Genomic DNA, 25,517 nt, shown 5'->3' on the forward strand with positions numbered 1-25,517 from the left:
CATTATAATTTAATTTAAATTTAGATTAGATTAGATTAAATTAGATTTAGATAATATAAAAAGTTATATATAATAAATTATATCATGATACTTAGCATACAAATGAAATTTTCTCTTATTCCAGTGACTTTCTCTCCACTTTTTATTTTTTTAAATATCACTAATAATAATCTTCATCAATCTTTACACAAAGAGCTCCCAAATATTCACATTTAACACATTATCCACTAGCCATTAAAAAAAATTATTTTTTATTATTTATATTTTGCATTTATAAAATCTATTTTAAATTAATAAAACAAATGATAAAAAATAATATATATTAAAAATGATCATATAATTAATAAAAAGAGACAGAAAAGACCGCAGAATCATCATACCATATAAGTAATATTGTTAAAAGGTGGCTATAGATTCATAGAAGCCACCCGTGACTGACCATCACTACCATCACCGATCATTCTAATTCATATAATTTATAAAAATTAAATAAAATATATATTAATTATTTTACTCATAATAAAAATATAAAAATTTAATTTAATATAATAAAAAATAAAAATATATTTAAATTTTTTAAATCATTTAGTGACTTATTTAAATATTATATTTTAAGATGGTCTAGCCCTTTCCATCTTGCTTAGAGTTTGAACTAAAATAGTCTCCGACCTCTCTAATGGTTAACGTAATTATGTTTTATTTTTTTTAAAAGTGACATAATTAGGGGTTTGATTACGACTACTCATGATAATTCCAACAACATCCTTTTATTTTGTTATACTTTTCTGAGCTTTGCCTAAGGCCAACATATACGTAATATTGAAAAGTTTTTTTATTATAAGAATTTATATATGTTTATTATATTTTCAAATATTTTTATAATATCAAAAAAATAAAATGAGCTTTGAATTTATAAATAAAATTTTATTTCATTTTCCCTTTTGAGTTGAAATAGTTAATTTGTAGCAAAGTGGTATAAAAAACTTATCAAATTTTTTATTAACTTGATGTAAGTTTCGATTTATAAATAAAAATATTCTTTTGGATAATAAATTTGACTTTTAGATTGAAATATTAATATAAATTATCTAATTTATAATAAAAAAAATAATTGTATTAAATTTTAAATATAGTTATCTCTCAATTATAATTATATTTTTATTTAATTTTATAGTTTTAAATTTATATATAATTAATTATTAATAAATAAATAATGAGTTTTCACATTCAGTACACCTGACAATAAATATTAATTTTAAAAAGAAAAAGGTATTCAATTATTAAACACAAATGGTTTACTTTTGGAATCTGTCACATGACCCACCAACCATTCGTGTTGAAAATATATAATAGAAAAAGAGGACCGATATCCATAATAGTAGAAAAAACAAGACGAAATGTGGAGCGAAAAAATATCGAATCTCTTTCACTCCAACGACCCCATTATATCTTTATATATATATATATATATATATATATATATACACACAAAAGGTGGTGAAGTCCAGCAAATGATATTTTACGCTTTGATTAACAGATATTTCAATCATCAACCACCTTCCTTTTCCTCTGTTTTTCTTTCTCTTTCTCCCTATATTAAGTGTTTTCTTATCCAATATATAACAACATATACCATCAATGCTTTGATTTCAGTAACCCATTGAGTCATCTCTCTCTCTCTCTCTCACTCTCAAACTCTCTGTGTCTCTCTCTTTGATCATTTAACGAAAACCCAAAGCAGCAAATCATTAAGAGAAGAAGCACAGGCAGCAAGGGTAAGCTTTTATTTGCTGTATCTGATATAAGCCAGAAGAGACTCTGTTTTTTTTTTTTTTTTCGGTTTCCAGGTTAGTCTTTCTTTGTCACATCAACATCTTGCTATGATGATCATTAGCGGTTTTCTCCACTTTGACTCGTTACTTCACTTCCCAGTATATGTTCAATATTCAGAAATGATTGATAATAGTTATCTGATATAAGCACAGCACAGGCAACATCTTGCTATGATCGTTAATGGTTGACTTGTCACTTTCATTTCTTTTATTTTATGTTCCCATATAATTAAACGTGGGTGGTGGGCTCCAAGCTGCAGTCCACATTCATCTATGACAAGACAGAATTTGGAAAGTATGGCTGTATTAAATCTCAGAGCTTTAAAAATTTTTCTTGTCTTTTTCAGGCAATATGGAGAATGGCTTGAAAGAGACTGTTGAAAATGATAAGGCTAGCAACGGTACTTTGCTTGAGGTAAGTTGGCAAATGATTTATATTTCAACAGAAATGGGTCATCCTCCTGTTCAGAATGTGTTTCTTTCCTGAAGAGATGATTAGATGTAACAACTACTTACATTGTTTCTGGTCTCAAAACTCCATATTCTGTCAGTTTTCTGAACTGGGAAGTTCTGTATCAATGGAAAAGCTTGTCGTAATTGTACTTTTATTCATAAATAATAATGGATGAATCATTAGCAGAGAAAACCCTGTTGAGGACTATAGGCAGCTTTGGCAAAAGAAGCCCCAGTTCTTTTTTGTTAAGTACGCATTGTTACATATTCTTCTGTTGCTTCATAGCAGAAGGAATCTTATAGATATTGGGTTGCCATTATACAAAAAAAGAAAAGGGGCAATGTCATGTTCTTGATACCTTTTGTGTGAACTGTGAACTATTGTTTTTGTGTGAATAAAGCTATGAATTTATGACTATTTTTTCAACGATAGTCTGATTACAGGAGAGATGAATTCGGGTAGCATCTAGCTCAAACTTGAAGTCGTCATAAAAATTTCCAAAAGTCAAAGGCTTTCCAGAACTTCTGCAAAAGAATGTGTATTTGCTTAATTTGGCAACAACCAGAGACCAAAAATTAAACAATGAGTGTTGATTAATGAATACATAGTTGTTGCAAAAGACATTTTCTGACAGTACTTATTGCACCAATACTTGCATTATTTTGTGGTATCAGTCAATCTCTGTCTTTCACCTTTTTACAGTTCTGTCAATACAGAATATTTTCTAGAATGCCTGCCAAATACAAATGCTCTATAACAGAATAGAGCTTAGATATATTGTCAGTTTTGATTCCTTTTTTTCTCCAGAGAACCCTTTGAGTCCATTCAGTAGTTCTTCCCTTCTACTATTATTATTTCTGTCACTAACTAAGAATATTGGTTCCACAAAGAAGCTGCTGGTGCCTGATGATCAAACCAGAAAATGGTATTAAGTCCATTGCCTGCAAAATGCTATATACAGAAGCTTTCCTTATCCTTACTTTTAAAGCTAAATCTTCTTTGTCATTTTATGTTTCTTCAAAATGCTGTAGCTGACTCAAATTGTAGGATGGCAGTTCCAAGGTCTTGATGTTTTCTGAAAATTTCTTCATGGAGTTTTTTCCCTTTTTTATCCTTTCTAAGCAGGTTACTTCCAATGACTCTGATGAATAAGGAAAATTGGATCTTTGCTATGTAATTGAAATTATATTGTAAAACGAACTTGTAAAAATATACATGCTTGTTGGTTTTTAGTTGATGAATGCAACATAGATGCTTATTTATTAAGAAATAAACTGACAATCTGAGTTCATTTTCAAATATTTATGTGTCATCCTGGCTGAGATAAACGGATATGATTACACAATTAAGTTGCAATTCCTTTTGAATAAGATAAAGAATTGGACATTAATGAATAATGTCTATTAGGTGATTCACACAGTTTTATCCAGAAATTCTAATATTCTGATTTCGTGCTTCTACTTTGAACTGAGCAACCTTATTCTGAAAATTGTTAGGCTGATTCGGGGAAACCTCCTTCCCTCACATGGCAACGGCAATTGAATAGCATTCGAAAACCCCCTACTGCTTTTGGCCTAGGTTTCAATGAGATAATTCATATGGTATGTTTGCAGCTGCCTAAGATTATCTGCATTTTAATAGGAATATGTCATCTGACTACTTGATTTTTTTTTGCAGGCACAAATAGGTTTTCGGCTGTGGCGTTACACCAAAGAAGAAGAAGCAAAAGGACGAGTAATATATCTAATCTTTTCTCTGAACCAAATGTCATAGTCATTTTATATTATTATTACTATGCCAATTACAACAAAATTTCCTTTTATTTTCAGGCATCTATATTTGATATTTTCAGAAAGCACCTTGTTACATCTGATCATGGCGTTCCTTTAGGTGGTATAGGGTAAGTTTTCACTTCTACCATTTGACAAGTATGCTTATGAGTGCATGTTGTTTGTAATAAATTTTTATGTTGTGATAGATAAGTTCCTTTTCAACCTCATGGTCTAGAATTTGAAATGAAAATATTTACCCATAAAATCCTTTTGTAATCATCTCCTCCACACTTTTCCTTTCCAATCTCATGGTCTAGATTCTGCTTCTGTTCGGAACCTCCTTTTCTTTTTGTTGTCTTCAAATTCTCCAAATATCTCTTACATTTAAAGCATCAACTTTAGGGCAGGAAGCATTGGAAGAGGTTACAGAGGTGAATTTCAACGCTTTAAACTATTTCCCAAAGTATGTGAAGAGGGTCCAATCTTGGCAAATCAGTTCTCTGTAAGTTTTCTTTTCATAGCTTAAAGCCATAGCTGGCTTAGTACTTGTTCTAATATGCCTGATGGATGCTGAATATGATAAATAAAAGTTTTTCAACATCAAACTATTAGAGGACACCAATTTAATTCAATGTCACTTGTTAATCAATATCAATGAGGAAAAATTCACTATTTAAGAAATAAAGGAAAGCATTCTGGAGGCTCTCCTTGTATGCCTTGATCTCAGAGTTGCACTACAAACTTCTAAGTTGATCTCATTTAGTTACCTTAAGTTGGTCATCTGATCATCTTGCTACATATATATCACATATTTATTGGTATTTAACTTATAGCCATAAGCAGTTAACCCTTATCTGAAAACATTCAAAGATTGCTGCATAAATCCAAGAATCTCAAAGAACGTAAAAATTATGTTGGCATCTACTTAAGAAAGTGGCTTTCCTTTTGAATGGATATAAATAACATCTCCTGCATATGTAAGAAGTTATAAGTGCTTCTTGATGAATTTAATTACAAATGAATGTGTCTGAGCAATTGTTATATTTCATCTGACAAAATGTATATATGTTTAATATCTCTTTTGGTACAACTAAAAACTTCTGTAATCATTTTTCTCATCAAGGCTATTGTATCACGTCCAAATGGAAACAAATGTTCAACTGTACTATGTGCAAGAAGTCCAGAGGTGCCAAAGTAAGCCAGCTATAGTTGAGAACATTAATCTATTAATATTTTGAAATTATTCTGTCATATGTGAGTCAATAGAAAAATGATTATGTGAAAAAAAAAATTGCAGAGAAAGTACAGGTCTGGGCATTGAATCTTGGGATTGGAACTTGAAAGGGGAGAAGTGTACATACCATGCTTTGTTTCCAAGGTCATGGACTATTTATGAGGGTATTAAACTTCAGACACTGTTGACAGTTGAATTTTGTATACCAGTTGTCTACATTCTGATAAGGTTTCTTGCAAAGCAGGTCAACCTGATCCAGAGCTTAGAATCAGTTGTTGTCAAATTTCGCCTTTTATTCCTCACAATTACAAAGAGAGCAGTTTTCCTGTATCAGTGTTTACGTTCACGGTAGGACTTAGGAAATGCTGGGTTGGAGACTTCATGTATATCATTAGTTTTTTTATCTACAGATAGTTTTGGCCTTTTGTAATTGCTTTTTATACCTACTTCAGCTCTCTAATACTGGAAGTACCTCTGCTGATGTCACCTTGCTTTTTACATGGACTGTAAGTTAAAATTCTTACTTTGAATATTCAGTATCGAAGCATATTTCTCTATAATTATCAACTGTATCTGATCTGTTCAGAATTCGGTGGGAGGGAACTCTGGATTTTCTGGTGATCACTTCAACTTAAAGATGAAGTAAGGATGTAGTCAATGGACATTAAGCTAATTACATGAGATTACTTATCTTATTTTTATTATATTTCAGTCCTACATTGAACCTAACAATATATTCCCTTTACAATGCTATACTGCCATCAGGACAGAAGATGGAGTTCGTGGAGTACTTCTACACCACAAGTAAGTTCTTTCATTGATTCAAGAAAATAATAATAGGTTCTTGTTTCTAGATATTAATATGGGTTAATAGTCACCTCAAATCACTAATAGGAAGAATATCTCTTACAGAACAGCCAATGGGAAACCTCCACTTACTTTTGCCATTGCAGCAAAGGAAACTAGTGAAGTACATGTCTCAGAGTGCCCTTGCTTCTTGATATCTGGAAATTTTCAAGGCATGAGTGCCAAAGATATGTGGCATGAAATTAAAAAGGTTGGCAAATATTTCCTCTTTTTTTTTTGTATATTTTAGCAGAAAGCTGCTCTTATTGTTTGTCTTGATATCTTATCTAGCTTTTCCTCTTTTCCAAAATTTCGTAATTATTAATCTAGTATATTTTCCTTCATTTGTAAGCTATGTGTTGGTTTTTACAGCTGCTAATATGAACACTTATGATATGAAAATAGAAAGAATGAATTTCATTCAAAAATTATAAGATTCAGTTTAATCTTTGATGACATGACACAAAGCACTATGTTCCTGAAGATTTTCTGCATGTTGGTTTCATAAACTATTACAAAGAATGTGTAACTCACCACTTAGCTTCATATCAGAGTAAGATTCATATTGATTTTCAATTAGGAGACTGACTGCCTCACACAGCAAGAGTCAATTTATGTGCAGACTGCTGTCATAGTGGCCACAGTTTTTGGTAGCACATCATTAATTGATCTTTCCTTTGTCTTATTACTTTGTTTGGATGAGAAGGATCATTCCAATGCTTTTTGTGAGTGTATTAGTGTATAAGAAGTGAGTAGCTTCTTTACTATTTTGGCTACTGCTAGGTTCCTGAGCACAACATGTAGATCATGATGTCTAAGTTATGTCTCCTGGTAGTCACTTAGGCTAAGTTATGTCTCCTGGTAGACCAGAGAACACTGATGTATCATATATGATGATCCTTATAAATTTTGATTTTTCATTGTTATAGCATGGGTCATTTGACAACCTTGATTATGAAGAATCTTCACCTTCAGAACCAGGATCATCCATTGGAGCAGCTGTTGCAGCCTCTGTGACTGTTCCTTCTGATTCTGTTCGTAGAGTCACATTCTCACTTGCATGGGACTGTCCAGAAGTAAGATTTGATGACAAGACATACCACAAGTTAGTTTCATTGGTTCTCTGAAACTTTATGAATCTAATTTCTGAAAGTTACATGACTTGGAACTAATCAAATATCTCTAATAACAGGCGCTATACGAAATATTATGGCACTTTAGGGGATGCAGCAGCAAATATTGCACATGATTCTATTTTTGGTAATATTTACATGGCTTAGCTAATGTACAAATTAACCTTGCAAATTTTCTGAAACATATTATTACTGTAGTAGCTAAAATGTTTTCTTTGCCATTAAGAATCAGAAACTCTTCCCTTGACATGGTTTATGGTTATCATTATTTTATACAAATGTACAGTGCTAACTTGTCTTGTCATCATTTTTATGGTGGTAAGGACGCATTAACTTTGGTACCACATGGCTTATCTGGTCCAAATGAGAGACTTATACCTCTGTTTTACAGTACTTGAAAACAACTATGAACATAGTTGCGTGTTTGGAACATGTCATTTGGTGAAATAGCAATAATGCTCACTTACTGAATATTTGTGTTCTCATAATTTTGAACCTAGAGCATTCTAACTGGGAATCCCAGATAGAATCATGGCAAAGACCAATTCTTGAAGACAAAAGGCTTCCAGACTGGTGAGATTATATGAAGTTTCTGATCAGATAATATGTGATCTTCCAACTTGTTGAAGAATTTTTAAAAGTAAGAAAAATTTTCCAGGTATCCTGTCATTCTCTTCAATGAGCTCTACTACCTTAATGCAGGGGGGACAATATGGACAGGTATACATGGAGCTTAATAAATTCATTTTCCAGAATTGTAGTGCAACCCAATTATTGACGGTTACCTTTTACTTGCTACAGATGGATCACCTCCAATGCAAAGTTTAGTATCCATCGGAGAGAAGAAGTTTTCTCTTGACAAGTCCAGATCACATTTGGATAATACAATTGACACTGCTAATCAAGATGGTATAGCTATTGACATCCTAGAGAGGATGACATCTGTACTCGAGAAAGCACATATTCCTCTAATGTCAAATGCTGCTTTTGGAACCCGTTTGCTCCAGGATGGAGAAGAAAACATTGGTCAGTTCCTCTACCTTGAAGGGAGTGAGTACCTCATGTGGAACACTTATGATGTTCATTTCTACTCCTCCTTCGCACTACTCATGCTATTCCCAAAACTTGAACTGAGCATCCAGAGAGACTTTGCAGCAGCAGTTATGATACATGATCCAAGCAAGATGGAAATTATGAGTGATGGGAAATGGGTTCCAAGAAAGGTTCTTGGTGCTGTTCCACATGATATTGGGCTTAATGACCCTTGGTTTGAAGTAAATGCTTATAATCTATTTAATACAGATAATTGGAAAGACCTGAATTCTAAGTTTGTTCTCCAAATCTATAGGGATATTGTTGCTACTGGAGACAAAAATTTTGCACAGGCTGTTTGGCCTTCAGTTTATACTGCAATGGCTTTTATGGAACAATTTGATAGTGATGGAGATGGGATGATTGAGAATCAAGGTTTCCCAGATCAAACATATGATGCATGGTCTGTTACTGGTGTGAGTGCTTATAGTGGGGGGCTCTGGGTGGCAGCCCTCCAAGCTGCTTCATCTATTGCTTGCCAAGTAGGTGATGATGTGTCTGCTGCCTACTTTCATGTGAAGTATCAAAAGGCAAAATCTGTATATGGCACCTTGTGGAATGGCTCCTACTTCAACTATGACAACACAGGGAGTAGTTCCAGCAGATGTATTCTAGCTGATCAACTGGCTGGACAATGGTGAGCACGTAGTTACATTTATTCTTTCCCCCTTTAATATAGTATTCGAATGCTGCATATAAGGAAAAAATTTTGACATATCAGTGATGTATGGTACATGTATGTTAGCTCATAATATCATTATTATGCTATGCCAAAACTTTCTACTTCTTTGATTGAGCATGTTAACCTTTTATGCAGTTCTATAGTTGCTTTTATAACTTATAAATTACATCTGATTGCCATACAAATATAATAATCATGCTGCTGTTTGAACTAGAAGCACCATCATGATCTTATTTTGTTCGAGAACTGTTTATTTCTTTATGCTGACTAAATGTGGACACAAACTAACTTGGGTGGAATTATAGGTATGCTAGAGCAAGTGGTCTCATGCCAATTGCAGATGATGACAAAGTGAGAAGTGCACTTCAAACGATATATGATTTCAATGTCTTAAAGGTGAAAGGAGGAACACGTGGTGCCGTAAATGGGATGCTTCCAGATGGAAGAGTTGATATGTCAGCACTACAATCAAGGGAAGTTTGGGCTGGAGTTACATATGCTGTTGCTGCTACTATGATTCAAGAGGGGATGGTCGAAACAGCATTTAAAACAGCAGCCGGTGCGTATGAAGCTGCTTGGTCACAGCAAGGTCTCGGGTGAGTTAACTTATATTCTTTACTTTTGACTTTGGAATTAGCTTCTGGAAAACAGCAAGTTACTTTATTCCAATAATCCCATGGTAGCACCATGGAAATCATGAAGACATAACGGATGAAGATAATATAGAACAGCCTCAATGTTATGTGGTTTCCAATAATCCCATGGTAGCACCATGGAAATCATGAGGATAACATTGAACAGCCTCAATGTTACGGGGTATTTCAGAGAAAATCTTTTCGAAGGGGGAGTTTAATTCACAAAACCAATAGGACACAAAGATTTAGATGTTTGATGGTATGATGCTTATAAGCATGTATGCATTGACCAAAACAAATATATCATCAAGCTTGTCCTCTACCTTCATTCTTGTAGAATCGGATAGCATTAGAAATAAGTCTCAAGAATGGATGAGGTTTACAATTTTGTGTAGGTACTTCTGATCATAAGATACTTTCTGCCATATCTGCCCCCCCTCCCCATCCTTTTCCACTAAAAACAAATGGAGAAGTATCAATTTCTTGGCATTTGTATATTCTCAGAACTAAGTTCTTTAATTCAATGCTAGACTCCTGAGTACAATGCAAGACACTAAATCACAAAATGCAAGGATCAGTCCTTTATACCTGACAGATAGTAGGGGACTTGGTTCCACCACTAGAAAAACCAGAGAACTATATTCTTCATTGGAACTATGGTTGAATTTCTTTCTGTTCAGTTATTATAGGTGTTGGTATTGCTTTACAGGTACTCTTTTCAGACCCCAGAAGCCTGGAACACAGATGAGCAGTTCAGATCCCTCTGTTACATGAGACCTTTAGCAGTATGGGCAATGCAATGGGCTTTGACAAAGCCAAAACTCTTCACAGAGGAGATGAAACATGGAGTGATTGATGACTTTTTATACCATAAGCAGCATCTAGGATATTCAAAAGTGGCTCACCTCTTAAAGCTGCCTAGTAAGGAGGAAACCTCTAAAACCTTCCTACAGTCTGTCACTGAGTTCATTTGCAGAAGAGTACCAATTTGATTATTAGATCAATAAAATCACTTTGGGAATTTTCAATAATTTTAGACAACTTCAATTTTCATTTTTATTTAACAAGTATCTCTCACCTAGGGAGAGATACAATTATAGTACTGTACACCCTTCCCTCATATTAAATAAAAATTTATATCTTTTGCAATAAGCTGATGAAGACTGAATTTCCACAGCATAGAGGTTTCATGACTCTAATACTCTGAAGTAACATAATGGGTCGATTTTGAATACAGTGCATTGATGTAGCTCAAATAGTCTTCCCATGAATAGCTTTCCCGAGATTGTTTCGTATAAGTATCGACCCATAGTCAAAGATAACATGTCAGCACTGTAAAACGGAGTTAATCATGAGGATCAAATTATACCAAATAGCAGAGGACATGGACTGAACAAGACAAATTTTGTTTGAGAGGGACTAAATTGAATAAAATGCTATAGTACACAATTTCTCGAGTAATTTTACCAATTTGGGCCTCTTGGGAAATGCTGTTTGAGTTGAACCTTAAAGGCAACAGAGGTATAGCAAGTATTAACTCACAAGAAAATGGAGCAAAACTCGTGTTTCACACTCGGACAACGAGTGCACTCATCGACCGATCCACGCCGAGTGGGCACGGTCAAGTACGTAGGCAACGTGGAAGGATACTCAGGCACGTGGGTCGGGGTCGACTGGGACAATGGAGGAGATGGCAAACACGATGGCTCCATCAATGGAGTCCGATACTTCCAAGCTCGATCCCAAAAGTCAGGTTCCTTCGTGAGAGTCCAGAACCTCAGTCCAGGCATTTCACTGCTTCAGGCTCTTAACCTCAGATATAAATCCCACTCCACCAAAGAGGATGAAGGTAACTCACCCACTCACTCAAATGCCTACCTCATTGATATGAGATTCTGATACAAAAGAAAATACTTAATGTTTTTCAAGAATTAAACAAGTAATTATTTTATAACAGAATATATGGGATTTTACCTTTGTACTTTGATATGGGATTTTACATGTTTTGGCCTAATAGGAAGCTAAAGGATTCTGCTTTTGCAGGTGAAATGTATGTGCTTTCAGCCAGCAATAAGCGTGTTTCTGTTCAACTATTGGGTAAAGACAAGATCGAAGATAAGTTAAGTCGATTTGAAGAGTTGAAAAGTGCTTCAATATCCTATTTGGGTGTAAGCAGTCCTGGAGGCCCGGCTGAAATTCGTGCTGCTGTGCCAAGTGAGTTGGTCTTTCCTTGTAACTTTAGTGCTCAGAATGTTCTTTAATGTGTCAGGTAATTTTTAAGTATAAATCTTGATAGGCCAAAAATCACATTGAATTTTATTGCTTCATGATTTTGTGTATTTTATCCATGTCAATTAAGTTAAGAAGAGACCTTATGGATGATATAAAAGCATATAATAACTTCTTTTGTGGGTATAAAAGATTATGTTGTATTATAAAAGTTTATAAAAGTATCCTACTTGAATTTTACTTCTAGGTTGCAGGTCATTTAAGTCTTATTCTGATAGTTTTCCGGGTTAGCTGCTTGTGGCTTTGAATTTGCTTTTGATATTCTCGCATTTTTTTTAGCTATAACTTGGTTTTCGAAAAGAGACATGAAGGGAAAAAAGGAAACATAAAAACCTTGGATGCTCCTAAAACATGAGAATCACTAATTTTAATATCAAAATGCTGTATAATATTGTTTCTCGGTGGATGCCTTAATAAAAATAAATAAATTCAAGTTTATATTCGAAGCCACAAGTCCTTATACAGTTGCCTTAATATTTGAAATTTACTCTGTTTAGCATTTCTTAGGTACATGCAGTCAACTTTTTCCTACTTGGGAGACAAGATTCCAATTTTTGGTTGTGGCATTGAGTAGAAGTGACAAAAAGTTTTACTTTTGTGCTTGTTTCATAAGCTTGGACAAATTATTTACACAATACACAGAATGCTTTGTACAAACATATGCATGATGACTGAGCTAGTTTCTGTGTTATGTTTCATGGTTTTAAGATATATTGCTTGGCTTTGATACATTTTATATCTTATTTTCATAATTCTTCACATTTTAAGGCAGCTTAAACCAATCAATGCGAACTTTTTTATTTTTGGATTTTTAGCATGTAATTGTTGCATTTTACTGAATAAGTAGCTGATACTACTGATTTGATTGCTCTTTTGCTAATAATTATGTTCTTGTCACAGATTTAAAGGAACTTGACTTGACAGGAAATCTGATTTCAGATTGGAAGGTACATGTGATTCTAGTTGGGGCTACCTTTACTAAAGATTTTCTTTGATTGAACAGTTGGTTGTAGCATTTACATGCTTTCTGTATTTATATTAGCTTTTGCTATTCACATTATAGAGCACACTTTCTAGCTGCTAGTGATTGAATAAGTTATTTAGGACCTTAACTGCTTTTTCTAGATGTACTAGTGCTTGATAGTTTTAGAGAAACTTTAGCTCAGAAATGTACTTGAAGTTGCTAATTTTTTATTTCATTGATCGCAATGAATTACTTGAGATTATTTTGGAAATAACTTTTTTGGCTGTAAACAAATAAGGTTGAGGCAATTTTATCTAAACTTACCATGCATTGCCTATTTTATATTTTTCAGAGTTGATATACTGTGATAAGAATATGTATTAAATGCAGAAAATTTGCCTCTTTGCCAATCCTTTCACTGGGTGCAATGTATTTCAGGAGCCTATAATTGTGCTTTATGATTGTTATTATTCAGTATACTGTTTCTTTATGCATGCATTTGTGCTCCAAGGTGCAAAGAAATGTCTAGAGAACATTGCAAAGTTACAGTTGCAGACATGTAAAATTCTCGTAGGAGTATTTTATAAATGTTGAACTGCTTGTAGGTTTATTCTTGTGCATGTTTTGACATCTAAAATTTATTTACTTATGTGGGGCATATATATAATTTAGATCAATTAATGAGAATATTATTCATTTTTTCTAATGAGATCATTATTGAGTTTTTTCCTTAGATATAATTGTTCTGCTTTAACCTTAAGAGACTGGCCATATGTTAATGGTTATATTTACTTGCTTGTGATTCCGGAACTGCTTTACTGGTTCATTACTGCTTGGCACTGCATGATCATGCTCTCTTTCTTGGTTTACTCACGTTTGAATCAATCTTTTCTTGCAGGATGTTGGCACCATATGTGAACAGTTACCACATCTTGTAGCACTTAATTTGTCTAATAATTTAATGACGCAAAACATCACTCAGTTGCCCCTACTAAAAGGCATCCGTGTTTTAGTTTTGAACAATACAGGCATAAACTGGTCACAGGTGGGCTATACTTCTTTCATTTGTAGAATATTCTTTTGAATGATGTGAAGATGTGTGGTTTTGTAAAAGTAATGAACGGAAGTGGCATTGTTTTAATCATGGAAATGATAGTTACCTGCAAATTAAGTTTTGCAGGGTAAGGAGAAAATTTAGAGAGAGAAAGCAAAGAATTTATAGTCTTAAGATCCCATGAATTGAAGGCATTTGGTATCCTTTTGACATGGCAGGTTGAAATCCTTAAACATTCATTACCAGTGATTGAGGAGTTACACATGATGGAGAATAACATAAGCACCATAAAGGTATAACTTATTTAACTTACTTGAAGCTCCAATAGGATTATGTGTTGAAACTATTATCACTCTGGCTTTTGTTCAGTGCCCTTTTATTGGTTATAATGTACAGCACACACTACTTTTGCATGCCTGCTCTTATATTTTATGTATTTTCCAGCAAAATGACAATAAAATGAAAAAAAAAAAGTCATTTTTTGATCTGCAAGATAGTTGTAATGAGAGAAGTGGATAAAGGTTTTTCAATTCTTAATTTGTTGAACAGACAATACCAGACTTTGTACCTTTCCATTGTAAAATATTCTGGATGAAACTGATCAAGGGTTCGTTCATAAAATTCTGTTTTGACTTTATCTTGTTCTTGAGATCCAAGGCCCTCAAGGAAGAATAAAGATGTTTTTTGATATTTGCTCATTCACTGTTGCCTTTTATTTTGTTCTAAATTTTTGGTATATCCATTATTTCAAACACTAAATATCACTGATTTTGTGATGCATATCTCTGCTTTTATTTCTCTTTTTGTTGTCAGCCAACATCTTCATCAGTCGTTCAAGGATTTGATTCTTTGCGGCTTCTGAATTTGGAAGATAATTGCATAGCTGAATGGGATGACATCTTAAAACTTTCTCAACTGAAAAGGTCAGAATGAAGTGCATGCTTATCTGCCAAAATTGGTCCCCATATTTTCTAGTTGCTGAATTTTTGTAACAACTCGCAATGTGATGCTTGGTCTCAGTTTGGAGCAGCTTTATTTGAACAAGAACAAGTTGATTAGCATCTTTTACCCAGCTAATAATAAAATACAAGAATTGCTCAGTAATCATGAGTCGTGTGAGGAAAGCTACTTGCCATTTCAAAATCTGCGATGCCTTCTTCTTGGTAATTTATCAAGTGTTCTTTTTTCCCGTCATTTGGCCTTTTCCCCTCTCTGATATATATATATATATATATATATATATATATATATATATATATTATATTTTAATTTTTTATGCTCCAGGAAGTAACAACATTAGTGATCTGGCTTCAATTGACTCGCTGAACTCATTCCCAAAATTGATTGTAAGGTTTCTTCATCTGAAACATCTCTTCTATGTGGTTGATAGTGGCTTCGGAGTGTACAACATGCTGCTACCATAATAATTAATTCTCTGGTGTAAAATCAAGTATTTATGGTTAAGGTGACATTATGCTTGCAAACACCAGTTGTTGCATATAATGTCAATATTTTATATACTATAATTCTTGTATAGCACCCTAACTCTCCACTAGATTGGAATTTCTCCTGTCATCCTTTTGCCATTATTTCACATAAATCAGGATGCCTAAATATGAAGCTGGATTAATAGAGACAACATGTACTTTGAGATGGTTCTGTAAATATATATTTTTGGTGTTTATCTTTTCGATCAACTAAGTTTTGTGATAATTATACCCACTAAACTAGGCCTTGAGCCAAGTGCGAAGTTAAAATCTTGGATAAATCAACAAGATCTTGATGATAGTAGACTCTAATCTTCACTATGATTCTTGATGTTGAACTTGAAATTGTTTGTGGTTCTGTCATTCTCTATTTTGCTTGGTTACATGCCAAATGTTCAGCTTCTTTTTTGATTTTTCTTCTTTTATTACTTTAAGGACATCAGGCTTTCTGATAACCCAATAGCTGATCCTGGAAGGGGTGGTCTCTCAAGATTTGTTTTAATTGCACGATTAGCAAAAATTGAAATGCTAAATGGGAGTGAGGTAAACTCTAGTAGCTGCATAAAAGGCCTGCTTTTCTTTCTTGCTTTATGAGATTCTAATGAATCTGATGTATTCTTATCGAACAACCTTTCAGATAAGTGGTCGTGAAAGAAAGGAGTCAGAAATCCGGTATTGTTTCTCTGTACAACAGTCCATTACTTCATTCTTTTCTGAAATGAAATCATGCTTTTAAATCTGGCTTTTGTTTCACCCTCTCTTTTCTTAATCTCGCCTATTCTTGATTTAACATTATTTATTGCAGTTTTCTAGTTTCTGCCTCAAACCTTTTTTTTTATATATATTTACCTCCTTCGTCAAGACATTGTTTTTAAGGCATGATGTCATTTTTTTCTGGGAAATTAAGGCATAATGGCACTAATTAATTCTGTGAAGCACACCATAATGGTTCCTGATACATGGTTCCACTTGCTGAAGTTATCAGTTCATGCTAAAATGAGTTGCTTGGCAGATGTATTGTGAGAAATGGTTATTAATATTATCATACATATTTTAATTTTCTGGTGTCACATTGCTTATGTGAAGCATTTAAGTTTTTTTTTTTTTTTTTTGTCATCAAGTAAAATCACTTATCTGTCATGCCAGGGAAATTAGTTTAGTAAAATCATATTAATCTCCAAATACTGTTTGTCTTGTGTCATTTATGCAATAGTTGCTGCAAATCATAGCTAGATGATGATAACTTATTGTGATGTCTATTAACCTTCTTCGTTCAAAGGAGTTACATCACATGGATAAATACTGTAAATACTGAGCGCTTTGGATTCAAGTCATCTCCACCCTGTAATATTCAATTGCTACCAGGCAAAATGAAAAATCCGTGAGCTGCAAAATCATGATCATGTCTTTGTTAGACCTGGAGAGAATTTGACATTCATAATGTTTGACTAGGGAGCTGTATTATCTTATAATTAATGTACAATATTGCTTGCAGGTATGTACGCTCGGTAATGTCAAAGTTGGCTGATTCTCCAGAAGAGATTAAACGGCTTCATCCCCTGTAAATTTACTCTACTGAACTATGTGTATAACTGACATTTCTTCCTGCTATTCTGAACTTAAACTTCAACAACAGGTTTGTTGAGTTGAAGAATTTTCATGGGATTGAGGATGAAAGGCCATCAGTGGGAGCAGCAGGCCCTCAGAAGATGGCTTCAGGACTCTTGTGTATGAATCTTAAATTTATTTTTCTTCTTTTTCCTACTTCTCATCAACTTCTTTTTGTATGCTCTTATAGCAGATTGCATCTGTGTATATAACATGCAGCTGTCACTCTGAAATGTGTGGGCCCATCAATCGGTGAGAAGCTTCCATTGACAAAGAAATTGCCAGCCACTACAACAGTTACATTCTAGACCATTTCCTCCAACCACATTTAGTTGGATATGTGTGAAAATTCACTCACAATTAGTTTTGTTTATTTTAGGTTGGCAAGTTGAAAGTTCTTTGTGAAAGTTTCTTCAAACTAAAGTCCCTGAAGCTAAAATTGTTTCTTCAAGAAGAGGTTTGTCTTATATCATATTTTTTATGTTTTGTTTTCTTTTGATGTTGTATTCCTGTCCTTGTGCTATTTTTTTTTTTTCTGGACCTTGCTGGTGATGGTTCTCTTAGATTTTGTTAATCGACCTAGGCCTATGTCAAAATCTTTTCAGAACTAGGGCATGACTAAGATCGCCACTATTCCAAGTGTTAGAAGGATGCTTTGTTGAGCTTTAAGTACCCATAAATTATAAAATATCATTTGTGATTAATGTTCAAATTTGCAGGGTTCTCCTTTACCAATGCTGCTTGATGATGAAATGGCATCTTTAATGGACATTGGGGTTGGCACTGAGTCAACTATTCTTGTGGATGAAGAGAGTTAACGAGCAATTTGATGGAGTTGATTTAAGTTATGTTGTTCTATGCTTCAGAATATTCAAGGATGCAAGAATGCAAGGTATCATTTAATCTCTCCTTTCCTGATTTGCTTCAAGCTGCAGGCATTCAGGAAAGCTTATGTGTGCCTTTTTGTCTCCTTTTCAGTGGCTTGGATTATGCTTTTGACATCAAATTTTTCTTAATAGGAGTTCTACACGACGCATGCTGAGATGAGGTCTGTTTTAGACTTTCCAGAACCAAGAAAGATACAAAAATGATGGGCTTTGATTTGTTGTTGAAATGGCTGTGTCACCCTCCTAAAACTACCATAAAAGGAGGCCTCAAGTAAGACTATACCATGAGAGTGAACCTTATAAGATTATGTAATATGGTAGGGAGGGACAGTTTTTGGCCCCTTCGTGTGAATTTTGGCATTAGCATACTTTGTGGTATGAATGGTAAGTGCACCTTGTTACTGTGGCTTTTACAATCTATACTTTTGATGATTCATGATCAGGGCAGCAGATTATAGCCAAGTTTTCTTCAAGACCTGGATTAACAAGCTCTAGTCAGGTCTTGGACTTTTAAGTAATATTATGATGATTGAAGGGATTCCATGTATGAATAAACATTTTTAATATAATCAACTAGCAAATGGATCAATGGATCAGCATGTAGTTGCAGAAATTCTAATATAAAGTTGGAACATGATGCGGAAAGAGGAAAGCAACATTGAAATTGCACAATCTATAAAAATAATGCCCATTGATTTCATGAAAGAGACAAAATAAAAAGGTATAAACCTTAAAAAAGTGTTTGTTATAAAAATCTCTATTTATTTAATTAAATTTTTTGTTATATTCAAATGAGTCTTTAAATTATTATTTCGAATTAAATGAGTTTATATTTTTATTTTGAATGAATATGTGTTTCGATTTAACGAATATGTAATTCTTGGCACTTTCAATGTCAATTGTCCTCTTTTTTTACCTATATGTAACATATGATTGTGTTGGTTGCATTTACCATTACCATTGCCTTTACAATCCACTCAGGCCACAAAATAAGGAGGCAATAATAATACCATTAAAAACAAAGTTAGCTGCATTTAGATGGCAATACTATCCAAAGGACATGGGAAAGAAGAAAGAACCTAGTACCACCAACAGCAAGGACTGAAATAGACACAGCTACAAGACCTGGAAAACAAAATTAAGGTCACTACCTACAGAATGTCCAGTACATGACTACATTATCACTGATACACCAAAACTACAGAAAACTGTCAACGCGGTGCAGCATACATCTGGGTTGAATCATACTGCTGATATCCAGGCTGTGGGGATACTGTTTTGGCATACGCAACAGGTGCACTGCCTGGTGCTGCTGCATAACCACCAGACTGTGGAACAGACTGATCATAGGTAGGCTGAGCTGCTGTTGATTGAGCATAAGTCGTTTGCCCACTTGCTGCTGCACCATATGTTGTCACAGGGGCACCACCATAAGCAGGATCTTGCGCCCCTTGATAGCCATAACCTGCATTGGTTGGGGCTGGCTGCTCGGAGTAACCCTGTTGTGAGGGTGGATATTGACCATACCCAGCAGCAGTACTTGCTGGTGCATAAGCAGTTGCTTGCTGAGCAGAAGGCTGACTATAACCAGGAACAGGCTGGCTACCTTGCTGCGGATAAGCCTGGCCAGTCACAGGCGCGGGCTGACTATACCCATCACTGGGTGGTGCAGAACCATACGGAGGATAGCTTTGTTGCATGGGAGCACCTGATGCATATGGGTATTGTTGCTGAGGAGGCACATTTGGACCATATGACTGGGCTGTTGGACCTTGATATGGTACTTCTGGTTGATTGGCTGGAGGACCATATGTTTGGGGTCCTTGTGACTGCATGCCATATGATGGCTGCTTACCATACTGCTGCTGTGGGGCATATCCAGGTTGAGGACCTGACTGTGCATATCCTGGCTGAGAAGACCCAAGTCCTCCGTAAGGATGCTGAGCTTGGGTATGATTTTCATACTTCTCTTCATATCCATGTCCATAGCTATGCTGATGAGCAGCTTGGGAATAGGGTGGATGTGAATAATCTGCTGGACCATGAGGCTGTCCATAATTATAATTTGACTGAGCTGATGACGGCCCTATAGCTGGAGCAGGTGCAGGGCCAGGTGCATGCACAGGAATTGGATTCGAATGAGGGCCAGAGGCACTTCCTTGTCTGCTGTAGTAATCATAACCTCCAGTCTGTGGAGGTCCTTGCATGCTATGAGGCCTCTGCTCCCAACCAGAGCCAAAGTTGCTTCTTGGAGCCATTTGATGAGAAGGGTAGCCACCATAAGGAGGAGGTTGGTAATGAGAGCTTTGAGATGGATATGGTCCCCGTTGCTGATAATCATATGATGCTGTCTGGGCAGGATGGCCCCTGGGACCCCATTGAGGTGGACCAGTGGTTCCTCGAGGTCGGTAGGGCGGCTGATTGAAACCACCAGAGAGAGGTGATGGCCTGACAGTCTATTCATTTAACAAAGTAATAAAAAGTTAGTTAACAGAAGGAATTTCATTCACCGATAAAAGGAAAGAAATCAGAGAAAGAGATAGTAGAAAATAAATCTCCACATTTGCTTAGATTACATAACCATGTTACTTAAAACAAAACAAACAGGCTACTAGGTCCCATCTTGGTTTAAAAAGAAAGCAAACCCAAATACAACAGCAACAATGACGAAACTAATAATAATTTAAAAAAAAATGAGAGACAAGAGCAAGCTGAGATCTTAATAAAGCAGAAGAGGAGTAAGTCCATTGCAACACAATCTTCAATCAAACTGTTACAAAGAAAATAATAACCAACACAACGAATATCACCTCTTCGACATACTAAAATTCTATCTAAGCAGACTAATCTCACCATCGTGTATTTCCCTCCAAAACAGATTATTAAAAGCGTGTCAGAGCTAGCCATAATCAAACACTAATAGGAGGAGATTTAATGCTAATTATTAAAGACAAGAATATGGGGTTTCATGAAAGTTAATAACTGAACCAAGATAAAGTGAACCTCTAATCTTTCAGGCATCTTAAACTACAAAAAGATATGCTAAATTTTTCACATCAGATCATGTCATCCAAGTGATGTAGCATGATATAAATGTAACACCATGTCATATTCTTTCTCTGACCTTTAGAGCAATATACTTATAGAACATTTCAGGCATATTCAAGAAGGTACTGATCCAATATACATTTCAGACATGATGACTTCACCAGGTGCACTTCTTCCAACACGTCTCATGCATAGAACAGCGAGGGCGCTTACATGCAGTCTCACTACATTATTACTTTTAACTTTCAAGTCTCAAAGCAATCTTACCAACTATTAACATCTTGCAATGCGAGTTTAATGCCAGATACCTCTCTTCAGTGGATGAAGGGGAATAGTGGTTGTCTATTGCTACACCAAGAAAGCAATGCTGACCCCATGGGAAAGGCTATCCAAATCTGCAGATTTTAAAGCCAACCAATTCGAAATTGGCACCTTCAACATAAATAAAGCATGGCAACCGACATCTTGGATTGAATATATTATCGTCCTAATAGCATTCAAGTGATGTTGGCATAGATTCACTCTTACAGTTCAAGAAATAAAACTCTCACTCCCATGGAGAAACTATAAAACAAGTCTTCCTCAAATTGGATGACAAGGTGTCATATAGAAGAAAATGCAGTTGGGACAAACAAGCATGTCATAACTACAATAGATTGTTTGCTTTGGCAAATCCTTTGAATGAGATAGATCTGTACCCACCCATTTATATATGATCCAAGACTTGCAATTTCAAATATTTGCTAAAACCCTATCTCAAAAAGGGCATATTGTTATTCGTATAGAGAAGGAAAAGGCTAGCATCACAAATAACCAATACTACATGCATTTGTTTTTTAAAAACAATGTCATTAATTGGAATATCAGTGATCATATCAAGTGTATCTTGCAAATGCCGAGAATAACAGATTTAGAAAGTTACTCCCCCAAGTTACTCCACTAATTCCCACGTACCAATCTACCAGGAAATCATACAAGCAAAATCCCCACCTAGACCAAGTAATAATATTTGTTCATGACATGTTCTTAACTAGCCTCATTCATTTTCACAGATGTGTTTAAGTCATCAGCACAAAAATATAACAAAATGTGGATGTTTCAGAACAAAACTCAGCAAATAAATTGATTGAGATAGCAAAGATCAGTTAAACCAAAAGTTCATTGCTGGCAATTCTATAACAAACTAAGTCAATCTTTCATCAATGTAATACTGTAACTCAAGTAACAAAATATTCAGTAAAGAAAAAATAAAGAAAAACTCACACTGGATGGAGTTAAAATACTATCAGCAAATTAATTCTAAAGAAGATGACACAAGGTCCAAAAACAAACCTGATTCATAACGTCTTTTATCATTTCTCTGGCAATCTCAATCTGCTTCTTATCACCAGTCACTCTTACTGTCCTTTCTTTAGATCCATCCCCTTCTGGGAGATGTTGAGGTATCAACTAAACAGATATTGAATTATAAGTATTGGAAGACAAGAACTTCAATCCAGACCAAGGCAAACAAATATCAACTACCTGAATACGTGCCCCTGACCTGGTCTGCAGTCCTTTTATAGTTTCCCCACCTCTACCAATGATTAAACCAACCTGAAGCAGGAAAGATGGCACACGACATAGTCAGGAAAACTTAATGAATGCCTGAACAGGTGTGACGATGCATGAGCACCTCTGCACATGTTTATGCAGGTACATATAGGGCAAAATGAAGGAAAAAGCAATAACCTTCTCATTAGGAACTTGTATCTCAATATGATCAGCAGCTCCAGCAGCCTGTGTAGTAGCAAGGCCCCTAGCTACAAGGGAAGGAGAACCCCCAGCATCAGCCTGAAACAAATGCCCCAAGTTAAGTGAATGCCAAAGGAAAAGGAAAAAAAATTGGCAGTGGAAGGCGAATAGCCCGGTAAAAAAGTAAGTAATGAGAGAACAAGGGGGAAGATGTGAAGAGACAAATTTCAAAAACAGCATACCTCTGCTATGACAGCATTTATAAGCTTTTCCGCCTTCATTATACTACTCAAAGTCCCTATTATTTCCACAGGCCTTGTTGGAGCTTCCCGATCAGCATCAGCATCCCTCATAATTTGAATTTTTGCCCCAGAGTTGTATTGCAGGTACCTTATAGTATCCCCTGCCTTGCCAATGAGAACTCCAACCTGCAGCAAGCATTCATAAAATAAAAATCACAAAACATGTTTCCAAATAAATTGGAGTTGAGCTTTTCATTAAACATGTAAACTGAATGAGCATGACTGAGGTGACGTCACATCCATTGAACAAAAAAAGGCAGGAAAGACATTTAAGGTAGTTTAGATATGTAAAGAGGAGATCCCTGTTAGAAGATGTGAGTTAATGCAGGATATCCAGGTTAAGATAGGGAGAGTTAAAAAAGGACCCAGTAAAAATGGAAAAAATTAATAAAAGACCACACTTTTCTGAGTCACTACGGACATGGTACTTAATACAATTGCCAGTCCAGAGGGTTAGTTTTAATGTTTGTTGATGTAAACTAAAGAATAACCAACTTACTTCATGCCCATGTCAACGCATCACACATTGAGACAGCTAATATTAGCCAGCATACCTTAGCATTTGGAACCTCCATTTTGCGGGTAATAGTTGAACCATCATCAACCTCCAGCTGATTCATCTCCTCAGCAGGTTCTTTATTATCCTCTTTAGCAGGTTCCTGACCATTATCTGTCTCAGAACTCTCTACTTTACCTAACTGGGCATCAGTAGTCTCATGATTATCCGTAGACAGTTGTTCTGTTTCTTCTGTTGTTCCTTCAACTTGCTCAGGTTTTACGGTTGCTTGAGCTTCATCAGATGGAGCATCACCATCCTCCGATTGCTTGTTAACCTCATTTTGTTGTGAAGCCTCCTCTTCCTCCTTCGCAGGTTCATCTGACTTCCCAGCTTGGAACCCATTCTCACTGGCTGTTATGTTAAGAACAATAACCACAAAATTAGAATAATTATAACATGTAAAGCAATAAACAATCAAAAGAAATAAACTTGTCACAATCTAAGTGGTGCTTGGTTGTTAAATTTTGCTATTTCCTTTTTCTCTCGGGATAAGATGCAAAAAGGGCATTCAGATATGAAGGCAAATATTAATTTTTAAGTATTAAGAACTAAATATTCCCCTTTTTTCTGAATATTACATAATAAGTGTTACATAATAAGTCTAATGGAGCCTTAAATCTTTTTAGTTCACGTTCAGCTAGCAAATAATCTTACCACTAAATCTCACCATTCTTTTACCTGTTCAATTTTCCCAAACAAGTTTTTATCCAATAATAAATTTTCAATTAATCCAAAAGAGGGAAAAGAACTCCGCGAATGATAACAAGGAAACCCTAGAACTAATATTACACCCATAAATTCATTCCTAAAAATGTACATTTAAAACCGTAAAAAAACCAAAAAAAAAAAAAAAAGAACTTTTCATTACCTAAGCCGCCGTCAGTTTTGTCGTCATCGAGCCTAGGCCGCTTGGCCTCGGACGAATCAGATGCTGCTACATCATTATTGTCCGCATCAGGGTCCACAGCAGACTCGAGCGGCATGCCGACAGGGGGAACTTGGGTCTCGACATCCTCAAGCTTCCGCTTATGATCGGAAGGGACAGGACTGGGTGCAGCCGCGACGACCTCTTCCTCCGCCATCTAAAATGTACAAGAAAGGGAAAAGAAGAACTAGGGTTTTTGGTTTGGAGAAGGAGAGCCCAAAATGCGAAGAAACGAGGAGTACGGAAGAGTGGGATGTGGATCGATGGATGAAGTACGAGAGGAAGATTGAGTTTCGTTGGTGTGCGTATGTATAGGGTTTAAGGCCAATTTATAGCTACATTTTCTTTTTTATTTTTCTCATTTTAATTTTGTAGGGTTCTTGGACTTTGGGTTATAAATAGTTTATTGGGCCTTCTTTTTGGGCTGTAAAACACATGATGGATCCAATTTTTTTTATTTTTTAACACTTTTTTCACTTGTTTAAGCTGATAAATGTTAGATATTAAATTTTAATTTTATATATATTATTTTTATGTATAAATTTTTTATAATTAATATAATAATACTTACTAAACTTCATTAACTATTTTAAATCTGATTTTAAAATTTAATTATTTTTTATGAATTAATTTTAATTTTTATTAATAATATACATAAAAATTTATTTTAATTAGATATTTAACATTTACAGATCTTTTAACAAATAGTGTATACGATATTGGGGTAAGGATTTAGATAGCAATTTAAAAATTTAATCGGATATTTGTAAGATTCGATTACTTTATAAAATAATAAGGTTTGGATTGAAGCTACAATTTTGTATGCGACATGAATACGAATACGGATTTAAATGAGTTTGAGTTGAAACTAATAGTATTTCATGTATTAATTGTGGGCAAATTTTACAGTAAGGTCATTATTTTTGACTTTTTTGTAAAGTCAATTAATAAAGACCATTCGATCTATGAGATTAAATTAC

At 34.9% G+C, this 25,517-nt stretch overlaps 3 protein-coding genes and 1 long non-coding RNA gene across 6 annotated transcripts; 2 read left to right on the plus strand and 2 right to left on the minus strand.

Annotated features, from left to right (window-relative positions):
- The first annotated feature begins 1,523 nt into the window (after positions 1–1,523).
- Positions 1,524–10,832, plus strand: LOC18592889 (uncharacterized). The gene is made up of 20 exons (XM_007019819.3): positions 1,524–1,775; positions 2,180–2,247; positions 3,783–3,887; positions 3,964–4,020; positions 4,116–4,186; positions 4,461–4,560; positions 5,182–5,252; positions 5,356–5,456; positions 5,537–5,640; positions 5,745–5,798; positions 5,879–5,934; positions 6,058–6,096; positions 6,205–6,349; positions 7,068–7,243; positions 7,331–7,398; positions 7,772–7,844; positions 7,930–7,991; positions 8,073–9,000; positions 9,351–9,641; positions 10,390–10,832. The coding sequence occupies exons 2-20, from the start codon at positions 2,185–2,187 to the stop codon at positions 10,670–10,672; spliced, it is 2,847 nt and encodes a 948-aa protein (XP_007019881.3). The 5' UTR covers positions 1,524–1,775; positions 2,180–2,184; the 3' UTR covers positions 10,673–10,832.
- On the minus strand, positions 10,808–11,794 carry LOC148761289 (uncharacterized). Its single transcript, XR_016027938.1, has 3 exons — positions 11,655–11,794; positions 11,148–11,575; positions 10,808–11,012 (listed from the first exon to the last, which is right to left on the minus strand). It is a non-coding gene; the product is annotated as an uncharacterized LOC148761289 (long non-coding RNA).
- PFI (tubulin folding cofactor E / Pfifferling (PFI)) lies at positions 11,229–18,411 on the plus strand. 3 transcript variants are annotated; one of them, XM_018126061.2, is made up of 16 exons: positions 11,229–11,529; positions 11,724–11,894; positions 12,870–12,916; positions 13,832–13,978; positions 14,206–14,280; positions 14,801–14,910; positions 15,008–15,150; positions 15,272–15,333; positions 15,910–16,017; positions 16,112–16,146; positions 16,970–17,035; positions 17,111–17,202; positions 17,302–17,378; positions 17,462–17,539; positions 17,802–17,974; positions 18,061–18,411. In XM_018126061.2, the coding sequence occupies exons 1-15, from the start codon at positions 11,229–11,231 to the stop codon at positions 17,898–17,900; spliced, it is 1,611 nt and encodes a 536-aa protein (XP_017981550.2). In that variant the 3' UTR covers positions 17,901–17,974; positions 18,061–18,411. The 3 variants fall into 3 exon arrangements, with proteins under 3 accessions (XP_017981550.2, XP_017981549.2, XP_088665186.1); XM_018126060.2 differs by having other exon boundaries at positions 18,102–18,411; XM_088809060.1 differs by lacking the exons at positions 17,802–17,974; positions 18,061–18,411 and having other exon boundaries at positions 17,276–17,378.
- Positions 18,412–18,976: 565 nt separating this feature from the next.
- LOC18592891 (KH domain-containing protein) lies at positions 18,977–24,854 on the minus strand. Its single transcript, XM_007019824.3, has 7 exons — positions 24,481–24,854; positions 23,608–23,963; positions 22,994–23,179; positions 22,749–22,850; positions 22,542–22,613; positions 22,350–22,466; positions 18,977–20,425 (listed from the first exon to the last, which is right to left on the minus strand). The coding sequence occupies exons 1-7, from the start codon at positions 24,692–24,694 to the stop codon at positions 19,181–19,183; spliced, it is 2,292 nt and encodes a 763-aa protein (XP_007019886.3). The 5' UTR covers positions 24,695–24,854; the 3' UTR covers positions 18,977–19,180.
- Positions 24,855–25,517: the final 663 nt, after the last annotated feature.

Source organism: Theobroma cacao, chromosome 8, assembly GCF_053813885.1.
Source record: "Theobroma cacao isolate CCN51 chromosome 8, ASM5381388v1, whole genome shotgun sequence".
Taxonomy (NCBI): domain Eukaryota; kingdom Viridiplantae; phylum Streptophyta; class Magnoliopsida; order Malvales; family Malvaceae; genus Theobroma; species Theobroma cacao.